General features: G+C 47.4%; 1 protein-coding gene across 1 annotated transcript in view; it reads left to right on the top strand.

Moving 5' to 3' along the window:
- Window positions 1–18317: 18317 nt before the first annotated feature.
- Window positions 18318–22657, top strand: part of LOC147097670 (zinc finger SWIM domain-containing protein 5-like) — a 92060-nt gene continuing 87720 nt past the window's right edge. The window contains exon 1 of the mRNA XM_085971667.1: window positions 18318–18527. Coding sequence (XP_085827793.1) covers window positions 18333–18527 — 195 coding nt within the window. The 5' untranslated portion in view covers window positions 18318–18332. The remainder of the gene's footprint in view (window positions 18528–22657) is intronic.

The following is a 22657-nucleotide window of genomic DNA, read 5'->3' as shown; positions in this document are numbered from 1 at the left end:
TATCCACTTTGGTGGCAAAAACAGGAAGGCAGATTATTATTTGAGTGGCAATAGATTGGGAGAAGGGAAAGTGCAAAGAGACCTGGGTGTCCTTGTGCACCAGTCGCTGAAGGTAAGCATGCAGGTGCAGCAGGCGGTTAAGAAGGCAAATGGTATGTTGGCCTTCGTAGCAAGAGGGTTCGAGTACAGGAACAAGGATGTCTTGCTACAGTTGTACAGGGCCTTGGTGAGACCGCACCTTGAGTATTGTGTGCAGTTTTGGTCACCATACCTGAGGAAGGACGTTCTTGCCATGGAGGGAGTGCAGCGAAGATTCACCAGGCTGATACCTGGGATGGCAGGAATGACGTATGAGGAGAGATTGTGTCGATTGGGCTTATACTCACTGGAGTTTAGAAGATTGAGAGGGGATCTCATCGAGACCTATAAAATTCTGTCAGGTCTGGACAGACTAGATGCAGGAAGGATGTTTCTGATGGCGGGGGAGTCCAGAACCAGGGGTCATAGTCTAAGGATAAGGGGTAAGCCATTTAGGACTGAAATGAGGAGGAATTTCTTCACCCAGAGAGTGGTGAACCTGTGGAATTCTCTGCCACAGAGGGCGGTGGAGGCCAGTTCATTAAATATATTCAAGAAAGAGTTGGATATGTTTCTTGAGGCTGAAGGGATCAAGGGATATGGGGAAAAGACGGGGACAGGGTACTGAGTTTGGATGATCAGCCATGATCACATTGAATGGCGGAGCAGGCTCGAAGGGCCGAATGGCCTACTCCTGCTCCTATCTTCTATGTTTCTATGTTTCTAAGACGGGTGATAGCGAATTGGCGCCCTGTGTTACACTCTATCCGATTACCCTTTCCATCGAAATCAATGACAAAGTAAAGTGGGTGGTTGATTCACTATTGCCCGTTTTGCGCTACCCCCACCCCCCGAGGAATGTCACCCCCACTTTTGTGAACCTCCAATTTGTGTCCAAGTGTCGTAATGCCTGAGGCCCAAGCAGTAGACAGCCCACCTTCTTTAACACAGGAGGTACAGTACACTGCCCGGGATGGTGGGAGAGCCTGGGCGGTGGGGAAGCTGAAGGCATTTATTAAAAAATAAATGGGGGCAGAAAAAGGTACTTCAGTGAACAGAGGAAAAGTGTGGCATTTTGCACCTGGATGTTATAAATCCTCATTGTGTCAGCCCGTGGCTCAGTGGGTAGCACACTTGCCTCTTGAGTCAGAAGGCTGTGGGTTCAAGTCCCACTCCAGGTATTTGAGCATAAAAATCTAGGCTGACACGCCCAGTGCAGTGCTGAGGGAGTGCAGCACAGTCAGAGGTGCCGTCTTTCTGATGAGACGTTAAACCGAGGCCCCGTCTGCTCTCTCGGGTGGATGTAAAAGATCCCGCGGCACTATTTCGAAGAAGAGCAGGGGCGTTCTCCCCGGTGTCCCGGGGCCAATATTTATCCCTCAGTCAACATAAAAGATTATCTGGTGATCATCAAATTGCTGTTTGTGGGAGCTTGCTGTGCGCAAATTGGCTGCCGCGTTTCCTACATTACAACAGTGACTACACTTCAAAAGTACTTCATTGGCTGGAAAGTACTTTGGGAGGTCCTGAGGTTGTGAAAGGCGCTATAGAAATGCAAGTCTTTCTGTTTTTTATCCTGGGACCTGGTGCCATAATCTGGGGTGCAACACTTGAATTGCACCGGCAGATTGAGTAGAGCCTCATTGTTTTTAATGCTGCTAGGAGCTTTACTAAATACTTTGGCATTTCAGAATTGCGGGGGCATGTATATGTGCAGACTTTTCATTTTTCCACCCACCTGTTTTCTTCCCCCATCTCTGCAGAGGACATGGGTTGGGACGGAGAGCCGGAGAAGGTTCTGACTCTCGTTGGGGTACAGCGTCACATTCAGTGGTGCCCTGTCGGTGCCTCATCCCATCGCCCATTTGTCCGGATAGTGAGAGGCGGGCAGCTATTCGCCAACGTAGGGCATCGCCGTTGAGCTCGATTTGTTCTTGTTTGGCCTTTTTGTCTTCCCTCCCACATGACAGCTGTCCTTCATTCTGCCAGCACAATTCACACTTCATCTAGAGCCATCCTTTGGCCCTTAACCTGTCCCATTACCATCTCGTCTCGCCTTGAATATCTCTTAATGTCTCTAATCTCTCCCGCTTTCTATCCTATCTCTGACCTTCCCTTTTGTTCTTTCATCCCCTCCCCCTTTTCCCAGCCCCTAAACTTGCTTTAAAATCTGCTCCATTTCCAGCTTTTTTCCAGTTCTGATGAAAGGTCTTCGACCCGAAACGTTAACTCTGTTTCTCTCTCCACGGATGTTGCCCTGGCCTGCTGAGTTTTGCCAGCGTTTTCTGTTGTTATTTCGGATTTCCAGCATCCGCAGTATTTTGCTATTGTAAAAACAGGAAATGCTGGACACATGCATTAACTCGGTTTCTCTGTCCACAGGTTCTGCCTGACCTGCTGAGTTTCCCAGCATTTCTGTCCTTATTTCAGGTTTCCAGCCGTTGCAGTATTTTGCTGTTGTTTTATTGTTCTCCCACTGTCCTAGCTAGCATTCCTCGCTCAACCAACACTAAAAAAAAACAGATTAACTGATCATTCATCTAATTTGCTGTTTGCGGGATCCTGCAGTGCACAAGTTGGCTGCCGTGTTTGCCTGTGCAGTGACTGCGCTTCGGGTGTAATTCATTGCTTGTGAAGCATACCGAGCATGCTATAAGGTGCTATACAAATGCAAATTCTTTCTCCTTTTCTCATCCGGAGCGTGCGCACGAACTTTCCAGCAGGGATTGCTGGATAGTAGGGACTTAGTGTGGTTTTCCCCTCGGTAGTCTTTCACCTCTCTGATCCTTTACGTCATCAGAAGAGAAATAATTAAAAAAACTGCTTTCCAAAACAAGAGCATCTGGATTAGTCACAAGTCAGGACACTCCAGCTCTCACACTGACTAGTGCTATATACATATAATAAAAAAAGTGTAGGTGATTGCTCAGGCTGACCACTGGGCGATGCTGTTCTGGGAAGCCAGGTGCGAGCAATTCACCTGCACTCAGCAAGAGAGCTGAGGTCAGGTGAGTGACAGAATTGCTGCTCCATCCAAGACCATCTAACTCAGGAGCCCAGAAACTGGGACCCTCTGGCCTTTTTGACTTTGTTTCATCACACGACACATTTATCCAGCGAGGCATTTGGGAGCTCAGTGCACTGACGCCTGGAATGACCCATGATGTGAAGGATCCCACGAGTCGTGGTGATTGGATGGAGTGACCTTTATGCAATGGCTGGGGGGGAAGCAGAAAAATGCTTTAGAATCTGATAACGCAGGGAGTCCCAGGAGAAATGGTAACATTTTAGAATTCCCCCTTCGGGCCGAATGGCCTTTCACAGTTGCCGCAGAATGACTGCCCTGGAGTAAAACATAGATCGTGGGTTTATATTACAACATTTCACTTTGGCAAATGAGTACTGTAAGTTGCAAAAATGTTTTATGCTTCCATTCATTTTCCTTTTGTTATATTTTAATTAAAAGTGTCTGACTTTTGCGGCACTAATGCTAGACCCACCACCTAAGGCAGGTTTAGTTTGCATTATTACCAGTGGTACAGATAATCTGTGGTGACACAATGAATGGTTGGACTTCAGGATAATTTTTTTAAAATGTTTTCCAATTTTGTCCCTTTTTCTCTCAACAACAACTTGCATTCATATAGTACCTTTTAATGTTTAAAAAAAAAATGTCCTAATAGGCGAAAGGAAAATGCACGCCATGCCAGGAAGGGATCGATTTGGAAGATTTCAGGACATCCCAAAGTGCTTTACAGCCAATAAAGTACTTTTGAAGTCTAGTCACTGATGTAATGTAGGAAACGCGGCCTAGGACACCGGGGAGAACTTCCCTGCTCTTCTTCGAAATAGTGGCCGTGCGATTTTTACAGCCACCTGAGAGAACCGACGGGGCCTCAGTTTAACTGTAATGATCAGTAACATGTCATTCTAGAATGGTACACTAGGTGGAGCTGTATGTTTAGTAGGGGGCTACCCAGAAGGCAGTAGTCAAGATGGATGTCTGTACACTAGTCCACATGGCTGAATAAATGACTAGCTCAAGCTAGCTGTTCATAATGAAAACGTCTATTTATTTATGAACATAACATAACGTCTCATTCGAAAGATGGCGCCTTCGACAGTGCAGCACTCCCTCAGCACCGCACTGGGAGTGTCAGCCTAGATTTTTGTGCTCAAGTGTCTGGAGTGGGACTTGAACTTTCTGACTGGGAGACGAGTGTGCTACCCACTGAGCCACGGCTGACACTTGACCAAAGAGGTGAGTACCGAGGAGGTTATTAAAGGGGAGAGAGAGGGAGAGGATTAGGGAGTGAGTTCCAAAGTGTAGGACCGAAGTGGCTGGAAGCGGGGAAGGCAGCAGTCCGGAGTGGAGCATTCTGGAGGGGACAGCAACAACTTACATGGAGCACTTCACGTAAGGAATGTCCCTAGGTGTGTAAGAGATTGGAGGACAATGAGCAGGAAGAGCCATGGAAAGCTAAGGAAGTTGGCCAAAAGCGCTGTTGAAGAGATAGACTTTAAGAAGGTGGCTGAATATAGTTAGCAATGGTTTATGAGGAGAGATTGGGTCGATTGGGCTTGTACTCGCTGGAGTTTAGAAGAATGAGAGGGGATCTCATTGAAACTTATAAAATTCTAGCAGGACTGGACAGACTAGATGCAGGAAGGATGTTCCCGATGGCGGGGGAGTCCAGAACCAGGGCTCACAGTCTAAGGATAAGGGGTAAGCCATTTAGGACAGAGATGAGGAGGAATTTCTTCACCCAGAGAGTGGTGAACCTGTGGAATTCTCTACCACAGAAGGCAGTAGAGGCCAATTCATTAAATATATTCAAGAAGGAGTTAGATATATTTCTTAAGGCTAAAGGGATCAAGGGGTATGGGGAGAAAGCAGGGACAGGGTACTGAATTTGGATGATCAGCCATGATCGCATTGAATGGTGGAGCAGGCTCGAGGGGCCGAATGGCCTACTCCTGCTCCTATCTTCTATGTTTCTATGTTTGGGAAGAGAGTTCCAGAGTGTAGAGGTGTTGGGACGAAGGGTCTGTTGCCAATGGTGGAGCAGAAAAGATGGGAGGGAGCTGCGTAGTAGACCAGAGGACACGGGCTGGGATGGAGAGCTGGAGGTGGTTGCAGAGGTAGAGTCAGGATAGGCTATGGGCGGGTGGGGAGAAAGGTTGGAAAGGAGAATGAGGATTTTAAAGTCACTGTGATGAGGAGACAATGGAAAATGAGAGATGTGTGGGATTTAATATGAGGCAGAATACAAATGACAGAAATCTGCAAGGGAGAGAGATTCTGTCGGATGGGGTTTGAGGGGCCGGCACGGGGGGAGTTGAGGAAATCAAGCCTTGAAGCGACAAAGGCATGTGTGAGAATTTCAAGGTGGAATAGGGCGGAGATCTTACAGAAGTGAGAGTGGGCACCAAAACTAGGGGCCATAAATATAAGACCGTCACTAATAAATCCAATAGGGAATTCAGGAGAAACCCCTTTACCCAGAGAGTGGTGAGAATGTGGAACTCGCTACCACAGGGAGTCGTTGAGGCGAATAGCATAGAAAACAGAAGATAGGAGCAGGAGTAGGCCATTCGGCCCCTCGAGCCTGCTCCGCCATTCAATGAGATCATGGCTGATCATCCAAATTCAGTACCCTGTCCCTGCCTTCTCCCCATATCCCTTGATCCCTTTAGCCTCAAGAAATATATCCAACTCCTTCTTGAATATATTTAATGAATTGGCCTCTACTGCCTTGTGTGGTAGAGAATTCCACATGTTCACCACTCTCTGGGTGAAGAAATTCCTCCTCATCTCAGTCCTAAATGGCTTACCCCTTATCCTTAGACTGTGACCCCTGGTTCTGGACTCCCCCGCCATCAGGAACATCCTTCCTGCATCTAGTCTGTCTAGTCCTGTTAGAATTTTCTAAGTTTCAATGAGATCCCCTCTCATTCTTCTAAGCTCTAACGAATATAAGCCCAATCGACCCAGTCTCTCTTCATACGTCATTCCTGCCATCCCAGGTATCAGTCTGGTGAATCTTCGCTGCACTCCCTCCATGGCAAGAACATCCTTCCTCAGATAAGGCAACCAAAACTGCACACAATACTCAAGGTGTGGTCTCACCAAGGCCCTGTACAACTGCAGCAAGACATCCTTGCTCCTGTACTCGAATCCTCTCGCTATGAAGGCCAACATACCATTTGCCTTCTTAACCACCTGCTGCACCTGCATGCTTACCTTCAGCGACTGGTGCACAAGGACACCCAGGTCTCATTGCACGTCCCCTTTTCCCAATCTATTGCCGTTCAGATAATAATCTGCCTTCCTGTTTTTACCACCAAAGTGGATAACCTCGCATTTATCCACATTATACTGCATTTGCCATGCATCTGCCCAATCGCCCAACCTGTCCAAATCATACTGGAGTTTCTCTGCATCCTCCTCACAGCACACACGCCCACCCAGCAGAGATGCATTTAAGGAATAGAAGGTTATGCTGATAGGTTGCGAGGAGGCTCGTGTGGAGCATAAACACCGGCGTGGTGCAGATGGGCCGAACGGCCTGTCTCAGTGCTGTACAGTCTATGAGAGTGGTGAACCTGTGGAATTCTCCACCACAGAAGGCAGTGGAGGCCAATTCATTAAATATATTCAAGAAGGAGTTGGATATATTTCTTAAGGCTAAAGGAATCAAGGGATATGGGGAGAAGGCAGGGACAAGGTACTGAATTTGGATGATCAGCCATGATTGCATTGAATGGCGGAGCAGGCTCGAGGGGCCGAATGGCCTACTCCTGCTCCTATCTTCTTCTATGACGGTGGACCAGATCCGGAGCGAGAAACTCGGCTCAGGATTGATGAGGGCATCAGGGTTGTCTGAGTGAGCTGCCTCATTCGGGGGGGGGGGGGGGGGCGGGGGCGGCGGTGGGGGGTGCAGGGCGGGGCAGGGGGAATTGACAACTGAAGCACAAAGTGAGGACAAAATGGGGCTCGGGTCCGATGCTGCTGCCCTCACAGTTGAAGGGACACGTGGGTCTGTTTCAAAAATATCATGTTCGTTCTTTCAACTCTGTGAGGAGGGGGGGAAGCGAGGGGTTAATTATTATATAAGAAAGACAAACACAGTCGTCTGACGTGATAGTGTTGTTAAATAGCTTCCATTGCTGAAAGAAAAATATTGTTTCTGTTGAAACAAATTCAAACTTGTAGGTTGGCACAAAATGCCTTGAGGATGAAAATTAGCCTATTTTTATGTTTGTGGTGCTATTTTACTCCTTTGTACAATCAATAAATCGTTACATCTGTTTGGCATTCTATCAATAAAGAACACATGTAGCAGATGGAGCCCAGCAGAGAGACTGTACCAGAAAATATTTATAAAATTCCGTCAAATAACAGACAGAAAGCAAACATCAAACATTTACATCCCATCAGTTAGAACATAATACTGTGAGCCAGTTGGTTTCAGTGCCTCTGACCTAAGGAGGGCAAATTCCCACCCCTGCCTGTTACCCTGTGGCCTATGCTGAGGACTGCATGTCTCAGCTGTGGCTCAGTGGGCAGCACCCTTGCTCTCTGAGTCAGAAGGTCGCGGGTTCAAGTCCTGTTCCAGGGACTCGAGCACAAAAATCCAGGCTGACACTCCCAGTGCCGTGCTGAGGGAGCGCTGCACTGTCGGGGGTGCCGTCTTTCGGATGAGACGTTAAACCGAGGCCCCGTCTGCTCTCTCGGGTGGACGTAAAAGATCCCACGGCATTATTTCGAAGAAGAGCAGGAGGGAGTATCCCTGGTGTCCTGGACCAATATTTATCCCTCAACCAACATAATAAAAAAACAGATTATCTGGTCATTATCACATTGCTGTTTGTGGGAGCTTGCTGTGCGCAAATTGGCTGCTGCGTTTCCCACATTACAACAGTGACTATACTTGGCGCCTTGGGACGTCCGGTGCTCGTGAAAGGCGCCATAGAAATGCAAGTCTTTTTTTTCTTTTTATGGGCAGTTGGGTTCAGACAGGATTGGGGTTGGCTGTGTTGCCCGCTGGCCGACTGCCCAACAACCTGCCGCCAGTCACTGCTAACGGATGGACAGCGGTCATTTTGGGACATGGCAGCGGAAAGCGCCGGGGTGCCCGTTGGAACGCTGAGAATGTAAGGACTGAAAAGCATAGCAAATTGGCAATTACAAAAAAACAAGACAGTGCAGCGTGTTTCAGTGAATGTGGTGTGCAGGTGAATGGGTGCGACACATTGTGCAGGGAGGCCCTGTCTTGGGTGATCTTCTTCTTAGGCAGTCCCTCGGAACCGAGGATGACTTGCTTCCGCACTAAAAATGAGTTCCCAGGTGACTGATGAGTCCGATGCGGGACCTACAGTCTCTGTCACAGGTGGGGCAGACGGTGGTCGAAGGGGCAGGTGGGTGGGGTGCTTGGGTTGATGTGTGCTCCTTCCGCTGTTTGCGCTTGGCTTCCGCTTGTTCCCGGCGAAGAGACTCGAGGTGTTCGGCGCCTTCCCGGATGCTTCTCCTCCACTTTGTGCGGTCTTGGGCCAGGGATTCCCAGGTGTCGGTGGGGATGTTACACTTTTTCAAGGAGGCTTTGAGGGTGTCCTTGAAGCGTTTCTTCTGCCCACCTGGGGCTCTCTTGCCGTGTCGGCATACTCTGAGGCCGAACTCCAAACCATCGTCGTGGGTGATAGGCTTGTGACCAATGTTCCCTTTAAGCTACGCGGCTGTGCGGCGGTCTGGAGCTCCTGCGCAGGCCGCCCGCCGGCTTTTCAATTACAATAACCGCGCACGCGCGCGAACATTTGAATAAGCCGCACACTTAAAGGGGCCGTGCACCTAAAAAAAAAAGACAGGGAACATTGCTTGTGACCGGTTGGAAAATCGCACTGATGGGAAAGTATGGAGCAGATTGGGGACCATTTGCATTTGTTGGGATACGGCCCTGAATTCCTTGTATTAGGATCGCGCGGGCGGCGGTTTTGATCGTGTTTCATTGGCGGCATGGGTGTCAGTGAGTAGCACTCTTGCCTCTTGAGTCAGAAGGTCGTGGGGCGGTAGTAGGGGGGAGATGTCGAAGGTTTAATCTGGGCCAGCTCCCAGTCTGAGCTGGGCTGGATCGTGAGGCGCTGGAACAGAGGCTGAGACGTCCCCCAGAAGGGGAAAGGAATAATTGCAGAGGGAAGTCGCGCCTGGGCAATGTCTGGAAGCTGGCGGCACGCTGGGAGCATTGGCAGCAGCTTAGGAGCAGGCTGCGCGCCTACCCCCTTGACTGTAGTTATCCAGGCCAAGAGCAACCACTGTTGCTCACCCCTTCAACCCTTGCAGCGAGACCGACCTACAGCACCTTTAAAATAGAAAGCCTGCAGGCTAGGGAAAGGGAGGAAACTGGAAGGGACATTGAGCAGCTCATCAAAGTGTTGTATTTCATATTCCTGATTCCAAGTCTTTGGAGATTTGCCCAAATATTTAACTGTTCCGTTTTTTTGTAATTCTCTCACATTATTTTCATGTTTATTTCCTTTTTGTCCGTCCCTGTCCTCCCTTCCTTTTTTTTTCCCATTGCAAATCATTACAGCACCCAGTAAAAGCAAACGCTCGAAGCCTTGGGCCTCCAGGCCTCATCTGGTTTACTTCTCATTTCTCTGACGGATATTCAGGGACAGTACTTGTGTATTGCATTTATCCATATGGAAATTCACTATGATTCAAATTACCTCCCGCGAGAGAGAGAGAAAAAAAATCCTGTCGAAAAGCATGAATGCGATTGTGTCTCTTCAAAGGTAGCTTCCTGATTTTAGTTCACACGTTGTTCTGGGAGGTGTGAGGGATCTCCTTCAGTGTACTGTACCTTTCTCATCAGCTCTGCGCTTGAACCCTCTCTCTTGGTAGCTTGTTCACACCTCATTCTTGGTTTCCTCAGTGCATTAAAATTCTGCTCATAGTTCCTGTGACGGCCTGGTGAGTTAAACCACGGCCTGGTGTGTTAGAAAAGGCACCTTTACACTACACAATGTGCAGCTGCGCAAATTGCCCTCTCCCCTCCCTATCTCTGTAAGCTCCCCCAGCCCGACAACTCTCCGAGATCTCTGTGTTCCTCCAACTCTCCCAGATCTCTGTGTTCCTCCAACCCTGGCCTCTTGCGCATCCCACACTCCCTTCGCCCCACCATTCAGCTAGTGAGGCCCTAAGCTCCGGAATTCCCCTTCCTAAACCTCTACGCCTCTCTACTCTCTTCCTTTCAAAGGAGCTCCTTAAAACCTACCTCTTTGCCCAAGCTCTTGGTCACCTGTCCTAACGTCTCCTGTAGCTCAGGGTCAAACTTTGATAACTCTCCTGTGAAGCGCCTTGGGATGTTTTACTACCTTAAAGGGGCTCTGCAAATGCAAGTTGTTGTTGTTAGCGACACCCCATAATAATAGAGAGGAGGAAAAAGCCCGGGTTCGAGGAACTAATAGACCCTGAAAACGCGGGTCTGTTAATCCGCTGACACGATAAGGAGCCGGTCTGAATTGTGTAAATGAGAGGAGCTAGTCCCATGGATTTGTTTTCTGTTCGTCACCGAAGTACAGGTGGAGCCCAGTGCAAGCACCGGGACCAGCTCCTGGCTCCAAGGGTAAGAGCGGAAGAACAGCACACGTTGCCCACTGTCAGGAAATATAACATCAGTGGGGACAGCTGTCGGATGCTACACTCTGCAGGTTTGCCCGTATTCAGGAGTCTAAAAAACACCGGCTTGCTTCCTTCCAGTGTCCCATCATTTGTCAGAATAAATGGATCCTCGCGTGCCGGACGTCAAACGGCAACGTCGCAGTCACCTCTAGGCCACTTATTGCATTCAAAGCCCGTGTAGAGGAGCCTGTTTGGAAATGGGAATTGGAACAGAGCTGCTTCCAAACAGGCCAAATTCGTGTGATGACCTCCGTGGCTTTAAGTTCTCTTTTTTTTTCTCTCCAGGAGTGGAGGTCACTGCCATCTCTTTAGGCAGTCCCTCGGAACCGAGGATGACTTGCTTCCACATTAGAAACGAGTTCGCAGGTGGCTGATGAGTCCAATGCGGGACCTACAGTCTCTGTCACAGGTGGGGCAGATGGTGGTTGAAGGGGCGGGTGTGTGTGGGGTGCTTGGGTTGACGTGCGCTCCTTGCGCTTGGCTTCCGCTTGCTCCCGGCGAAGAGACTGCCATAATGAATAAGGGAGTACCTATGGATCCTGTCTATATGGACTTCCAAAACGCATTTTATAAGGTTCCGCACAAGCGATTAATAGTAAAACTAAGAGTGCACGGAATTGGCGGTAACCTTGTGACATAATTGGGTGGGAGGTTGGAGACAGAGGGGGAAAAATTCAGTTGGTAGCGCCACCCGTTAACGCCTTAAGAGGGCGCTAAGTGGGGCGCAAACCAACTAGAGCCCGGGCGCGGCGATATCTGTGCCTCTCGCGAAATTGACCAGACATTTTGCGGCGGCGCTAAACACTACCGCCACGATCTCCTGCGCCCGCAGATCGTGACGTCAGTCGAGTGCGCAACGCCCCCGTAGTGCCCCGGACTGGAAATTGAGTGGCGCCCCCTGCCTTACCGCCTGCCGCTAGCAACGACAGGTTGAGGGGAGTGTTTTGCAGTCAGGAAGGGACTGGGGGAGCGCTATTTAACGGCGACCGCCTCGTGCCTTTTTTTGTTGGTGACATTTTTGCACCACGCATTCTGAGAGAGAGAGAGAGAGAGAGAGAGACTTCTGGAGAGATTCAACGCTGTGTGAAGGAGTTTTGGGTACTGAGCAGCACTTTGCAGGTTCATTTTGATTTGCCCTTCCTTGTGTCGATTTAGAAGAGACTGTGGGGGCTGCACTCTGAGCTCTTTCCCTGGGTCTCTCCATTGTTCTTTCCAGCAGATTTAATGTACAGGTCTCTCCAGGCCGAGACTCAAGGCTGCAATCAGCAGGATGTGGATGGAGACCAGGATAAACCCTCCCCTTTAAGATAAAAACAGAAAATACTGGAGAAACTCAGCAGGTCAGGCAGCATCTGTGAAGAGAGAAACAGAGTTAGCGTTTCAGGTCGATGACCATTCATCAGAACTCCCCTTTAAGAATTGGCCGGTGCCAGTGTGTCTGTGTTCCATTGCTGACTGACATCACATGAGCTTCGCCAGCACTGTGAGTTAGCGCCTCGCTCCTTGGCCTTTGCGCCTTAAGACAGATGTGAAGCGCCTGATTTAGCGCTCCAATCACCTCCAGGGACGATAAAAGCCAAGTTTGCAGTCGGAGGCGATAATTAGCGCCAGGCGCTAATCTTTGCGCCCGGCCGATAATTGCGCCCCAAATGGGGCGATACCGAATTACTCCCCCAGAGAGTAGGGATAAAGGGTCTGTTCTCTGCTGGGTGGGATGTGACAAGTGGCGTTCCCCAGAGCTATGTACTGTGGCCACCGCTTTACACCATATACATCAATAACTTCGTGAAGCAATAGAACCCATTGTATATCCCGGTTTGCAGCTGATACTAAGTTGGGAGGCACATTAAGTTGTGTGGATGTGAGGAGGAAGTTACAAAGGGACATGGACAGACTAAGTGAGTGGGCAGATGTGAGGAAGTGTGAGGTCACCACTTCGGATCTGCGAAAAAAAAGTTGGAATATGTTCTGAATGATAAGAGACGAGGTGGATTTCGATGTCCCTGGACACAAATCATTAACAGCTGTGCTCGCTGACCTACATTGGCTCCCGGTTAAGCATTGCCCCTTGTGTTCAAATCCCTCTGTGGCCTCGCCCCCCCCCCTCCCTATCTCTGTAATCTCCTCCAGCCCCACAACCCCCGAGTTATCGGCGCTCCTCCAATTCTGCCCTCTTGAGCATCGCTGACTATAATCGCTCCACCATTGGCGGCCGTGCCTACAGCCGCCGAGGCCTTAAACTCTGGAATTCCCTCCCGAAACCTCTCCGCCTCTCCACCTCTCTTTCCTCCTTTAAGACACTCCTTAAAACCTACCTCTGTGACCCAGCTTTTGGCCATCTGCCCTAATTTTTCCTTATGTGGCTCGGTGTCAAATTTTTTGTCATTTAACACTCCTGTGCAGCGCCTTGGGACATTTTACTACGTTAAAGGCGCTATATAAATACAAGTTGTTGTTGGTGGTGTACAGGTACAAAAAATGGAATGTTGGGCCTTTTTCTCAATGGGGTTTGAATACAAAAATTAGGAAATGATGCTTCAGTGTATAGGGCCGTGGTCAGATCCCATCTGGAGGTTTGGGCAGGAAGGAGATAATGGCCATGGAAGGGACACGATGCAGATTCACCAGAATGATACTGGGGCTTAATGGGTTAAATTATGAGGACGGGGTGCATAAACTTGGCTTATATTTCCTTGAGTTGAGAAGATTGAAGGGTGATCTCCATCAAGTATTTAAATGATTAAGAGATTCAACAGGGTAGATACAGTGAAGCTATTTCCTCTGGTGGGGGAATCCAGAGCAAGGGGGCATAATAAAATCAGAGCTAGGTCATTTTGGAGTGAAATCAGGAAGCAATTTTTCACACAAAGGGTAGTAGAAATCTGGAACTCTCTCCCCTTAAAGGTTGTGGATGCTGGCTCAATCTCAATTGAAATTTTCAAGACTGAGATTGCGAGATTTTTGTCGCAAAGATAATCAAAGAATATGGAGCAAAGGTGGGAAGAATGGAGTTGAGGCAACGATCAGCTACGACCTAATTGAATGATGGAACCGGCTCGAGGGGCTGAATGGCCTCCTCCTGGTTCCTATGCCTCTAAAGCTGGAAGTGTGCAGGCAAGGGCTGTTATTTTTGCAATGTGTGCTTAACCCAGTAAACCTAACAGAATGCAAATTTTTTCTCCTCTTAAACTAGTTTTTTTTTAAATTTCATGCAAATTATCGCCCTTATCAAAGAAGGTTGTTACTACTGGGGAACAGAACGCTTTGCAGTTCAGGCACCCAGAATCCGCTTCAAACAGACTGCGTTCAGTTATTGTACAACTAGATACAGAATAATGATCCCTCTACTAAGCTCCAACCTCTGAACAGCAGCTCATGCATCACAAGTACATTATCTTTTTTTTACTTTCCATACCAGCCAGGATGTGACCTCTGCTGTGCGAGATTGCCAGTTAGAAGTTTGTGCTCGAGCCAATGCTGCCTAGGATCTGGATTTAGACTAGTATTTAATAATGCATTGCATCGCAAATGCTCCAAAAAGCCTGTTCTGCTTTAACAAGAGAATACCTCTGATGACAAAAATTAGCAATCGGTGTATAGAAACATAGAAGATAGGAGCAGGACTATGGCCATTCGGCCCCTCGAGCCTGCTCCGCCATTGAATGCGATCATGACTGATCATCCAAACTCAGTACCCTGTCCCTGCTTTCTCCCCATATCCCTTGATCCCTTTAGCCTTAAGAAATATATCTAACTCCTTCTTGAATATATTTAATGAATTGGCCTCAACTGTCTTCTGTGGTAGAGAATTCCACAGGTTCACCACTCTCTGGGTGAAGAAATTCCTCCTCATCTCTGTCCTAAATGGCTTACCCCTTATCTTTAGACTGTGACCCCTGGTTCTGGACTCCCCCGTCATCGGGAACATCCTTCCTGCATCTAGTCTGTCTAGTCCTGTTAGAATTTTATAAGTTTCAATGAGATCCCCTCTCATTCTTCTAAACTCTAGCAAATATAAGCCTAATCGACCCAATCTCTCTTCATACGTCATTCCTGCCATTCCAGGTATCAGTCTGGTGAATCTTCGCTGCACTCCCTCCATGGCAAGAACATCCTTCCTCAGATAAGGCAACCAAAATTGCACACAATACTCAAGGTGTGGTCTCACCAAGGCCCTGTACAACTGCAGCAAGACATCCCTGCTCCTGTACTTGAATCCTCTCGCTATGAAGGCCAGCATACCATTTGCCTTCTTAACTGCCTGCTGCACCTGCATGCTTACCTTCAGCGACTGGTGCACAAGGACACCCAGGTCTCGTTGCACTTCCCCTTTTTCCCAATCTATTGCCACCAAAGTGGATAATCTCGCATTTTATCCACATTATACTGCATCTGCCATGCATCTGCCCAATCTCCCAATCTGTCCAAATCGCACTGGAGTTTCTCTGCATCCTCCTCACAGCACACACGCCCACCCAGCTTTGTGTCGAAAAAAATGAGCAATCGGCGTACTGGTCAAATAAATTGAACTGCATCTAGTGTCGGCACATGATTTGATAAACGTGTAGGCTGAGATCTTAGAAACTCAGTTTAAAGAATATTATTGATTGAATAACAACAGGATTTACCATATAACTTATCATATGGTCGATGCCCCACACTTTTGTAGTGTATGTACCCGTCTACCTTTAAGAGAACTATTGTATGTAACCGTCCACCTTTAAGAGAACTACTTTAGGTGTTGCACTACTTTGTTGGCTTCTGTATACTGTAATACCGACGGTGACCACACCGGTATATAAGTGCTGTGTCAGGATTTATTGGGCAGATTCGCCCTGACCTTCGAATAGTAAAGTCCTGTTTTAAGTTACTCTGGTAGTCTGTGTATTAATTAACTAAACAACCCACAGACTTTACAACTTTCAGTTCTCATTTGATGATCCAGGTGGATTAGACTGTCCCGGGGATTAGCTCGTGCATTCTGTTTCTCGTCAATCTTCTCCCCTCCAAATCCTAAAGGCTTTGACTTCTTGCTAGGGTAAGATTGCATGGACACGGGCTTGCCTCCAGCATCCTGCCTATTATGCGTGAGCCTTGACAGCCTTTGTTAGTAGGCAATTTGACCAGAGGCCAGGAGGCTAGCCCCAAAGCTGAGCCCAATCCTTCCCTCATGGGACATCCACTTTCTAGCAGAGGATCCCTGTGAGTTGATCACAATTGGAAACCGTGTCTGATTTTTGCTTTTGCCCTCTCTTGCCGAGGGGAGGTAAGGCCAATTGTAGCATCCACAATTTCTCCCCGCCAACCCCATAACCCATCTCAACCCTATTCCTGCTCCTATTTCTTATGTTCTTAACTCAGACCCTGAATTGGATCTGGCCGCGAATATGCAGTCTCCAGAGAATACAACCGCTACACCAGCAAAGACATGCCGATCCAGGCCGACTTGAACAACCTACCTCCAACCCGTCTCAAATCTAGAAGGCCATTTTGGACTGTCACTGAAGCCCTTCAGCGATCTTCCCTCCGCCTTGCTGACCGACGGCGAAATGCTTGGAAGAACTGCGACGTACAGAATGGATTCCTTACAGAGGACCCCCTACAGTGCAACCTGCAGGATCAAACCTTCCTCGCAAACAGTGGACAACCGTCAACCGCCTCAGAACCGGTCATGGTGGATGCCGCCCGCCTTCTCCATAGATGGAAGATTAAAGCATCCCCATCATACAACTGTGAAGCTCCTAATCAGACCCTGGAGCACATCATTGAGCACTGCCCTCAGAGGAAATTCACAGGCGGCCTTCATAGAAACATAGAAGATAGGAGCATGAGTAGGCCATTCGGCCCTTCGAGCCTGCCCCGCCATTCATTGAGATCATGGCTGATCATCCAAATTCAGTACCCTGTCCCTGCCTTCTCCCCATATCCCTTGATCCCTTTAGCCTTAAGAAATATATCTAACTCCTTCTTGAATATATTTAATGAATTGGCCTCAACTGCCTTCTGTGGTAGAGAATTCCACAGGTTCACCACTCTCTGGGTGAAGAAATTCCTCCTCATCTCTGTCCTAAATGGCTTACCCCTTATCCTTAGACTGTGACCCCTGGTTCTGGACTCCCCGGCCATTGGGAACATCCTTCCTGCATCTAGTCTGTCTAGTCCTGTTAGACTTTTATAAGTTTCAATGAGATCCCCTCTCATTCTTCTAAACTCCAGCGAATATAAGCCTAATCGACCCAATCTCTCCTCAAATGTCATTCCTGCCATCCCAGGTATCAGTCTGGTGAATCTTCGCTGCACTCCCTCCGTGGCAAGAACATCCTTCCTCAGATAAGGCGACCAAAACTGCACACAATACTCAAGGTGGCCAACAGTGGACAACCATCAACCGCCTCAGAGCCGGTCATGGTGGATGCTGTCCATCTTCTCCATAGATGGAAGATTAAAGCGTCCCCATCGTACGACTGTGGAGCTCCTAATCAGACCCTGGAGCACATCATTGAGCACTGCCCTCAGAGGAAATTCACAGGCCGCCTACAAGATGTCCACACTGTTACACCGGAAGCTTTGGCCTGGATATCTGACATTAGATATTTGTGAGAAGTCACACAACACCAGGTTATAGTCCAACAGCTTTATTTGAAATCACAAGCTTTCGGAGCGCAGCTGCTTCGTCAGGTGAAGACTTCCGAAAGCTTGTGATCTCAAATAAAGCTGTTGGACTATAACCTGGTGTTGTGTGACTTCTCACATTTGTCCACCCCAGTCCAACACCGGCATCTCCACATCATGACTTAGATATTGATATTTGATTTGCTTTGCTACAACCATACGAAAGAAGAATAATCTGGGACCTTTAGTTATGTAGTTCATAAGATAACTTTTTTTGGGGGGGGGGGGGGGGGGGGGAAATGTTCCACATTTACATTTCTTGTCTGGTAATGATTTACAATATCTAAGACTAGACTGCCCCAGACATAAGCATGACTGGCTCAGCCTGCAATAATAGACATTATTCATTCTCCTGCAGCTGGATGGGCGGGGACAGGAGGATGATGGACATCTCAGTCCGCCAATGGGAGAAGGGAAGGGCGGGCTGGAGGCTGATTGACGGGGCGGGTCGGAAGCGGATTGATTGACGGGGACGGCCGAGCAATCAGGAGCCGGCAGGGCATGGAGGGACAGCCAATGAGAGCGGGAGGGAGGCGGGAGCGCAGCAGCGGCTTGATTGACAGGGACCGCCGAGCAATCAGGAGCCGGCGGGGCGTGGAGGGGGAGAGCCAATGAGAGCGGGAGAGAGGCGGGATCGCGGTAGCGCGTTGATTGACAGGGCCTGCCAAGCAATCAGGAGCCGGCGGGGCGTGGAGGGACAGCCAATGAGAGCGGGAGAGAGGCGGGATCGCGGTAGCGCGTTGATTGACAGGGGCCGCCGAGCAATCAGGAGCCGGCGGGCGGCCGGGGCCGACCAATAGGGGGCTTGGAGGGAGGCGGGAGCGCGGCGCGTGGGGGGGCGGGGTATAAAAAGGGGCCGCTGAGTGCCGGCGTGCGGTCAGTTGTGAGCGAGTCGGCGGCGATGGCGGACGTGCGAGCGGAGCTGCCGCCGGCGGCCAAGCGGCTGTGTCTCGGCAACTGCGGGGCGACGACAGCGGCGGCGGCGGCCGTGGCGAGAGCGGCCCAGACAAAGCCGGGCCACGGCAGGTTCCACAAGCCCGACACCCTGCTGGACATCAGCGCCAAGAAGGTGGCGGAGAAATGGCCGTTCGAGCAGGTGAGAGGAAAAAAAAATAGAAATTAAAAAAATTGCCCCAGTAAACAAGGCTGAAAACAATAGGCAATAAAGCCCGAGCTGTCACTCTCTCCAGCAGCTCAGAAATCCATAACAAACACCCCCAGCTTTAACTTTTACATCAAAAATACTTCATTTTTTTGCTTTTTAATAGAGATTTTCCAATTTACAACAGTGCAGATCTGTCTCCAATTGTCTTTTTTTAACATATTTAGTCAAATTAAAGTCTTAATTGTTGTTATAATTGTTGTACAATCTTCCAACAAACACCCCAGCTTTAACTTTTTATCAATTGTTGGTTTCAATCATATTTTTTGCCTCATCTAATTTTTTTTTTTTTAATTTCCAATTTATAAGATGGTGCAAATCTTTCTCTAATTGTCATTTTAATTCAAATTAAAAGCCTTATTTGCTATTTAAATTGTTGTACAATCTTCCAACAAACACCTCTGCTTTAACTTTTTTATTAAATATTTCAGCTTTAACTTTTTATTAATTGTTGGCTTTGATCATATTTTTTGCCTCATCTAATTTCTTTTTTAATTTCCAATTTATAAGATAGTGCAGATCTTTCTCCAATTGTCATTTTTATTCAAATTAAAGCCTTATTTGCTGTTAAAATTGTTGTACAATCTTCCAACAAACACCTCAGCTTTAACTTTTTTATTAAATATTTTAGTTTCAATCATATTTTGCCTCTTTTCCCCACCCCCCAAATTTATAACTGGGTGCAGATGCTCTTTCTCCAGTTGTCTTTTTATTAATCAAATTGAAGGCTTTTATTTAGTAATGAAATTGTTTTTTGTGTAAAATGATTGATTTTTTATTATATATGATTTTATTTAAAAGGAAACCTGCTGTTGTCGAGGTACTTTCTCCCCCCACCTCCCCAACACGCAGCAAAGCTAAGATCCATTTTTAACTAAAAAAAAAATGAGGGAGAAGGGGATAAAGTGAAGGTTATAAACAGCAGAGGGAATTAGAAAGTCGCTCTCAATTGAAAGTTTGGGAATTAACTTGAATCCAGTGGGAGAGTGGAAGCTATTCCTGTGGAAAGGTTAAAAATCAGACTCGTAACTGGGACGAGGACGAACATTGCAGAATGGGGAAAGAAATTGAGTAAATTCAGGGAGGGGGGGGTTGAGTTTAAAGGGAACCCATATAGGGCTTGTTAAAGACTGTCTTGAAGCACAAGATGGTTAAAAACTGACTAACTGAATAACTTCTCCAGTTTATAAAAAAAAAATCAAGAATTAGGTTTTTTCCTACTTGTTTTGAACTTCATGTCAAAGAATGACACCCGCAATTGATTCTTGCAGTAGATGTCACTGCATTTTCTTGGTGTAATACCCCTTGTGTCTGCAGTTAATTTTAGCATCAATACTAGTGAGCGACTTTGTCATTTTCTTCCAGATTACATTCTTGGTTTTGTGGTTCAGCAGATAATGCAGTAATAGCTGCTTTTGTTTAAGTTATTTTGCAGTAAGTTAGTGCGGAAGAGTTCTGCTAACTGCTCCTAATTGGCGTAGGTTTTTTTTGACGCAAAGTTGACTTCATTTACACAATGCTCTTTCCAAACAATGGACGGTGTAACTTAAGAGAAAGGGAAGGGCTCTCTTCTGTACATGGGTATGGCTGTCATGAAACAGATAAAATATTCTAATTATTTGACACAGAATTGATCTTGTGCTTGCCAGTCTTGTACAAGGTTTTTTTACGAGAGTTGAGCATGTAACCAGTGAACCTTCCTTGAGTACATGTCTGTGTGTGTGTGTCTGTGTGTGTGTGTCTGTGTGTGTGTGTCTGTGTGTGTGTGTCTGTGTGTGTGTGTCTGTGTGTGTGTGTCTGTGTGTGTGTGTCTGTGTGTGTGTGTGTGTCTGTGTGTGTCTGTGTGTGTCTGTGTGTGTCTGTGTGTGTCTGTGTGTGTCTGTGTGTGTGTGTCTGTGTCTGTGTGTGTCTGTGTGTGTGTCTGTGTGTGTCTGTGTGTGTCTGTGTGTGTGTGTGTCTGTGTCTGTGTGTGTGTGTGTCTGTGTCTGTGTCTGTGTGTGTCTGTGTCTGTGTCTGTGTCTGTGTCTGTGTGTGTCTGTGTCTGTGTCTGTGTCTGTGTGTGTCTGTGTCTGTGTGTGTGTCTCTGTGTGTGTGTGTGTGTCTCTGTGTTCCCTGGGGAATAGTCACTCTGGAGAGAGAGTCCGAGTGCGCAAGTTGGTCAAGATAGTCATGATTCAGACTTGAGTTTGCCGCTTTAACCTCCTCGCCAGAGCCACTCGCAGAAGTTTGAGACCGTCTGTGCGATTAACATTTTTAAAAAAACTTGTGGGAAGAGAGAAAATAGAAATTGAGACCACGCGAATTGTTTTTTTATACCGAAACATAGTTCAGAGTCTTTCATTGTTGGTCGGGACCCAGGAATTGGCCAGCATCAGATCTGGTTTAAAATGGCTTGTTTGCACAATATATGGGTCATGAATGACCTCGGATTCCTGGTTGGGATGTCATCGTACACTTAATAAAACTCTAATTAAATTCACAATTCTGCCGTACCCAATTGTAATCGTAAAACCTTTAATCAGTCCAACTGGATTATATTGTGTACGCATTGCGATTTTAATTTGGCAGCTGACCTTCCAATCCAAGAAGGTTGATCTGTACAGCTTCTCGTCGGAAACTGATTTGTCTCGTGGGCTTGTAAGTTACTGGCTACTTCCATCCTTTTGTACTGTGCTAACAATTTTTTGCCCTGCTTTTTGTGTTACTTTTTTGGCCTCTGGTTTTTACATTTTGTGAAAAGTTCCGAACAGTCAATTCAATCAAGAGTTTGTGTTGATTTGTGCAGCCTGGTTATCCGAGTGGGTGTGGAAATTAAAAAATACCATCAGACATTCCCCTCCTCCTCTTCACCCCCCTCCCTCCCCGGACGTACCAATCCCACAGCCATGGACTGACGTAATTTTGTCTCAAGGCGATTGAAGCTGTAGCAACTAACAGAAAACCATAACAAAGCCTTTCCACTTCAAAGCAGAAATTTCCAATAAAAACAGCATGGTTTGTGGTTTCTTGTAGCGTTGCTATCGATATGCTATATGTAGAATAACGGATGCCAAGGAGGGAGTTTAAAAGCTGACTGTCGAAGGGTTCCTATAAATTCATAAGTAGCGCTTAAGTGATTGTCTGAACCCACCTATAGTCCCGAACCCCCCTTTTACTGTCTGTTATTTTACACGTTTAAAGATCACGATGAAAGACTTGACACTTGGATTTTGGTTAAGTGTAAGTGGCGTGAACTTTAAAAGTCCAGCGGTGATGTACAGTTGTTTTATTCATTAGGATCTTGGTAAGGCGTAAGGGTAGATCCGGGGAAAAGAAATGGGTACAACGTTCATTTGAACTGGAGGGATAAAAGACCAGCACAATTGGACTTCATCCTTCCAAATGGGTAGAATTTTGAGCTCCAATGCTGGGACCTAGTACTGATGGTAGTCAGGGTGGGGAGGCAATTTGAGGTGACAAATTGAGAATATTGCATGAGTGCACTGGCTTAAGTATAATGTTTCTTAGTGTATCATAGCATCGTAGAAAGTTACAGCACAGAAGGAGGCCATTCGGCCCACCGTGTCTGTGCTGGCCAGCAAAGAGCTATCCAGCCTAATCCTGCTTTCCAGCTCAGTCCGTAGCCCTGTAGGTTACGGCACTTCAGGGGCATATCCAAGTACTTTTTAAATGTGATGAGGATTTCTGCCTCTATCACCCTTTTGGGCAGTGAGTTCCAGACCCCCACCACCCTCTGGGTGAAAAAAGTTCTCCTCAACTCCCCTCTAACCCTTCTACCAATTACTTTAAATCTATGCCCCCCTGGTTATTGACCTACTAAGGGAAATAGGTCCTCCTTATCCACGCTTTCTCGGCCCCTCATAATTTTATACGCCTCAATCAAGTCTCCCCTCAGCCTCCCCTGTTCCAAAGAAAACAACCAAAATAGCTAGATATCTCCAGTCCTGGCAAGATCCTCGTAAATCTCCTCTGCGCCCTCTCTAGCGCAATCATATCTTTCCTGTAATGTGGTGACCAGAACTGTACGCAGTATTCTATTGGCATCACTCCACTACAAAAAGTCT

The sequence above is a fragment of the Somniosus microcephalus genome, chromosome 31 (assembly GCF_052327205.1).
Source record: "Somniosus microcephalus isolate GS21.2 chromosome 31, FLI_Smic_1.0, whole genome shotgun sequence".
In the NCBI taxonomy this organism is placed as follows: Eukaryota; Metazoa; Chordata; class Chondrichthyes; order Squaliformes; family Somniosidae; genus Somniosus; species Somniosus microcephalus.
The sequence above is the reverse complement of the archived record's forward strand: the minus strand, read 5'-3'. Positions and strand labels throughout refer to the sequence as shown.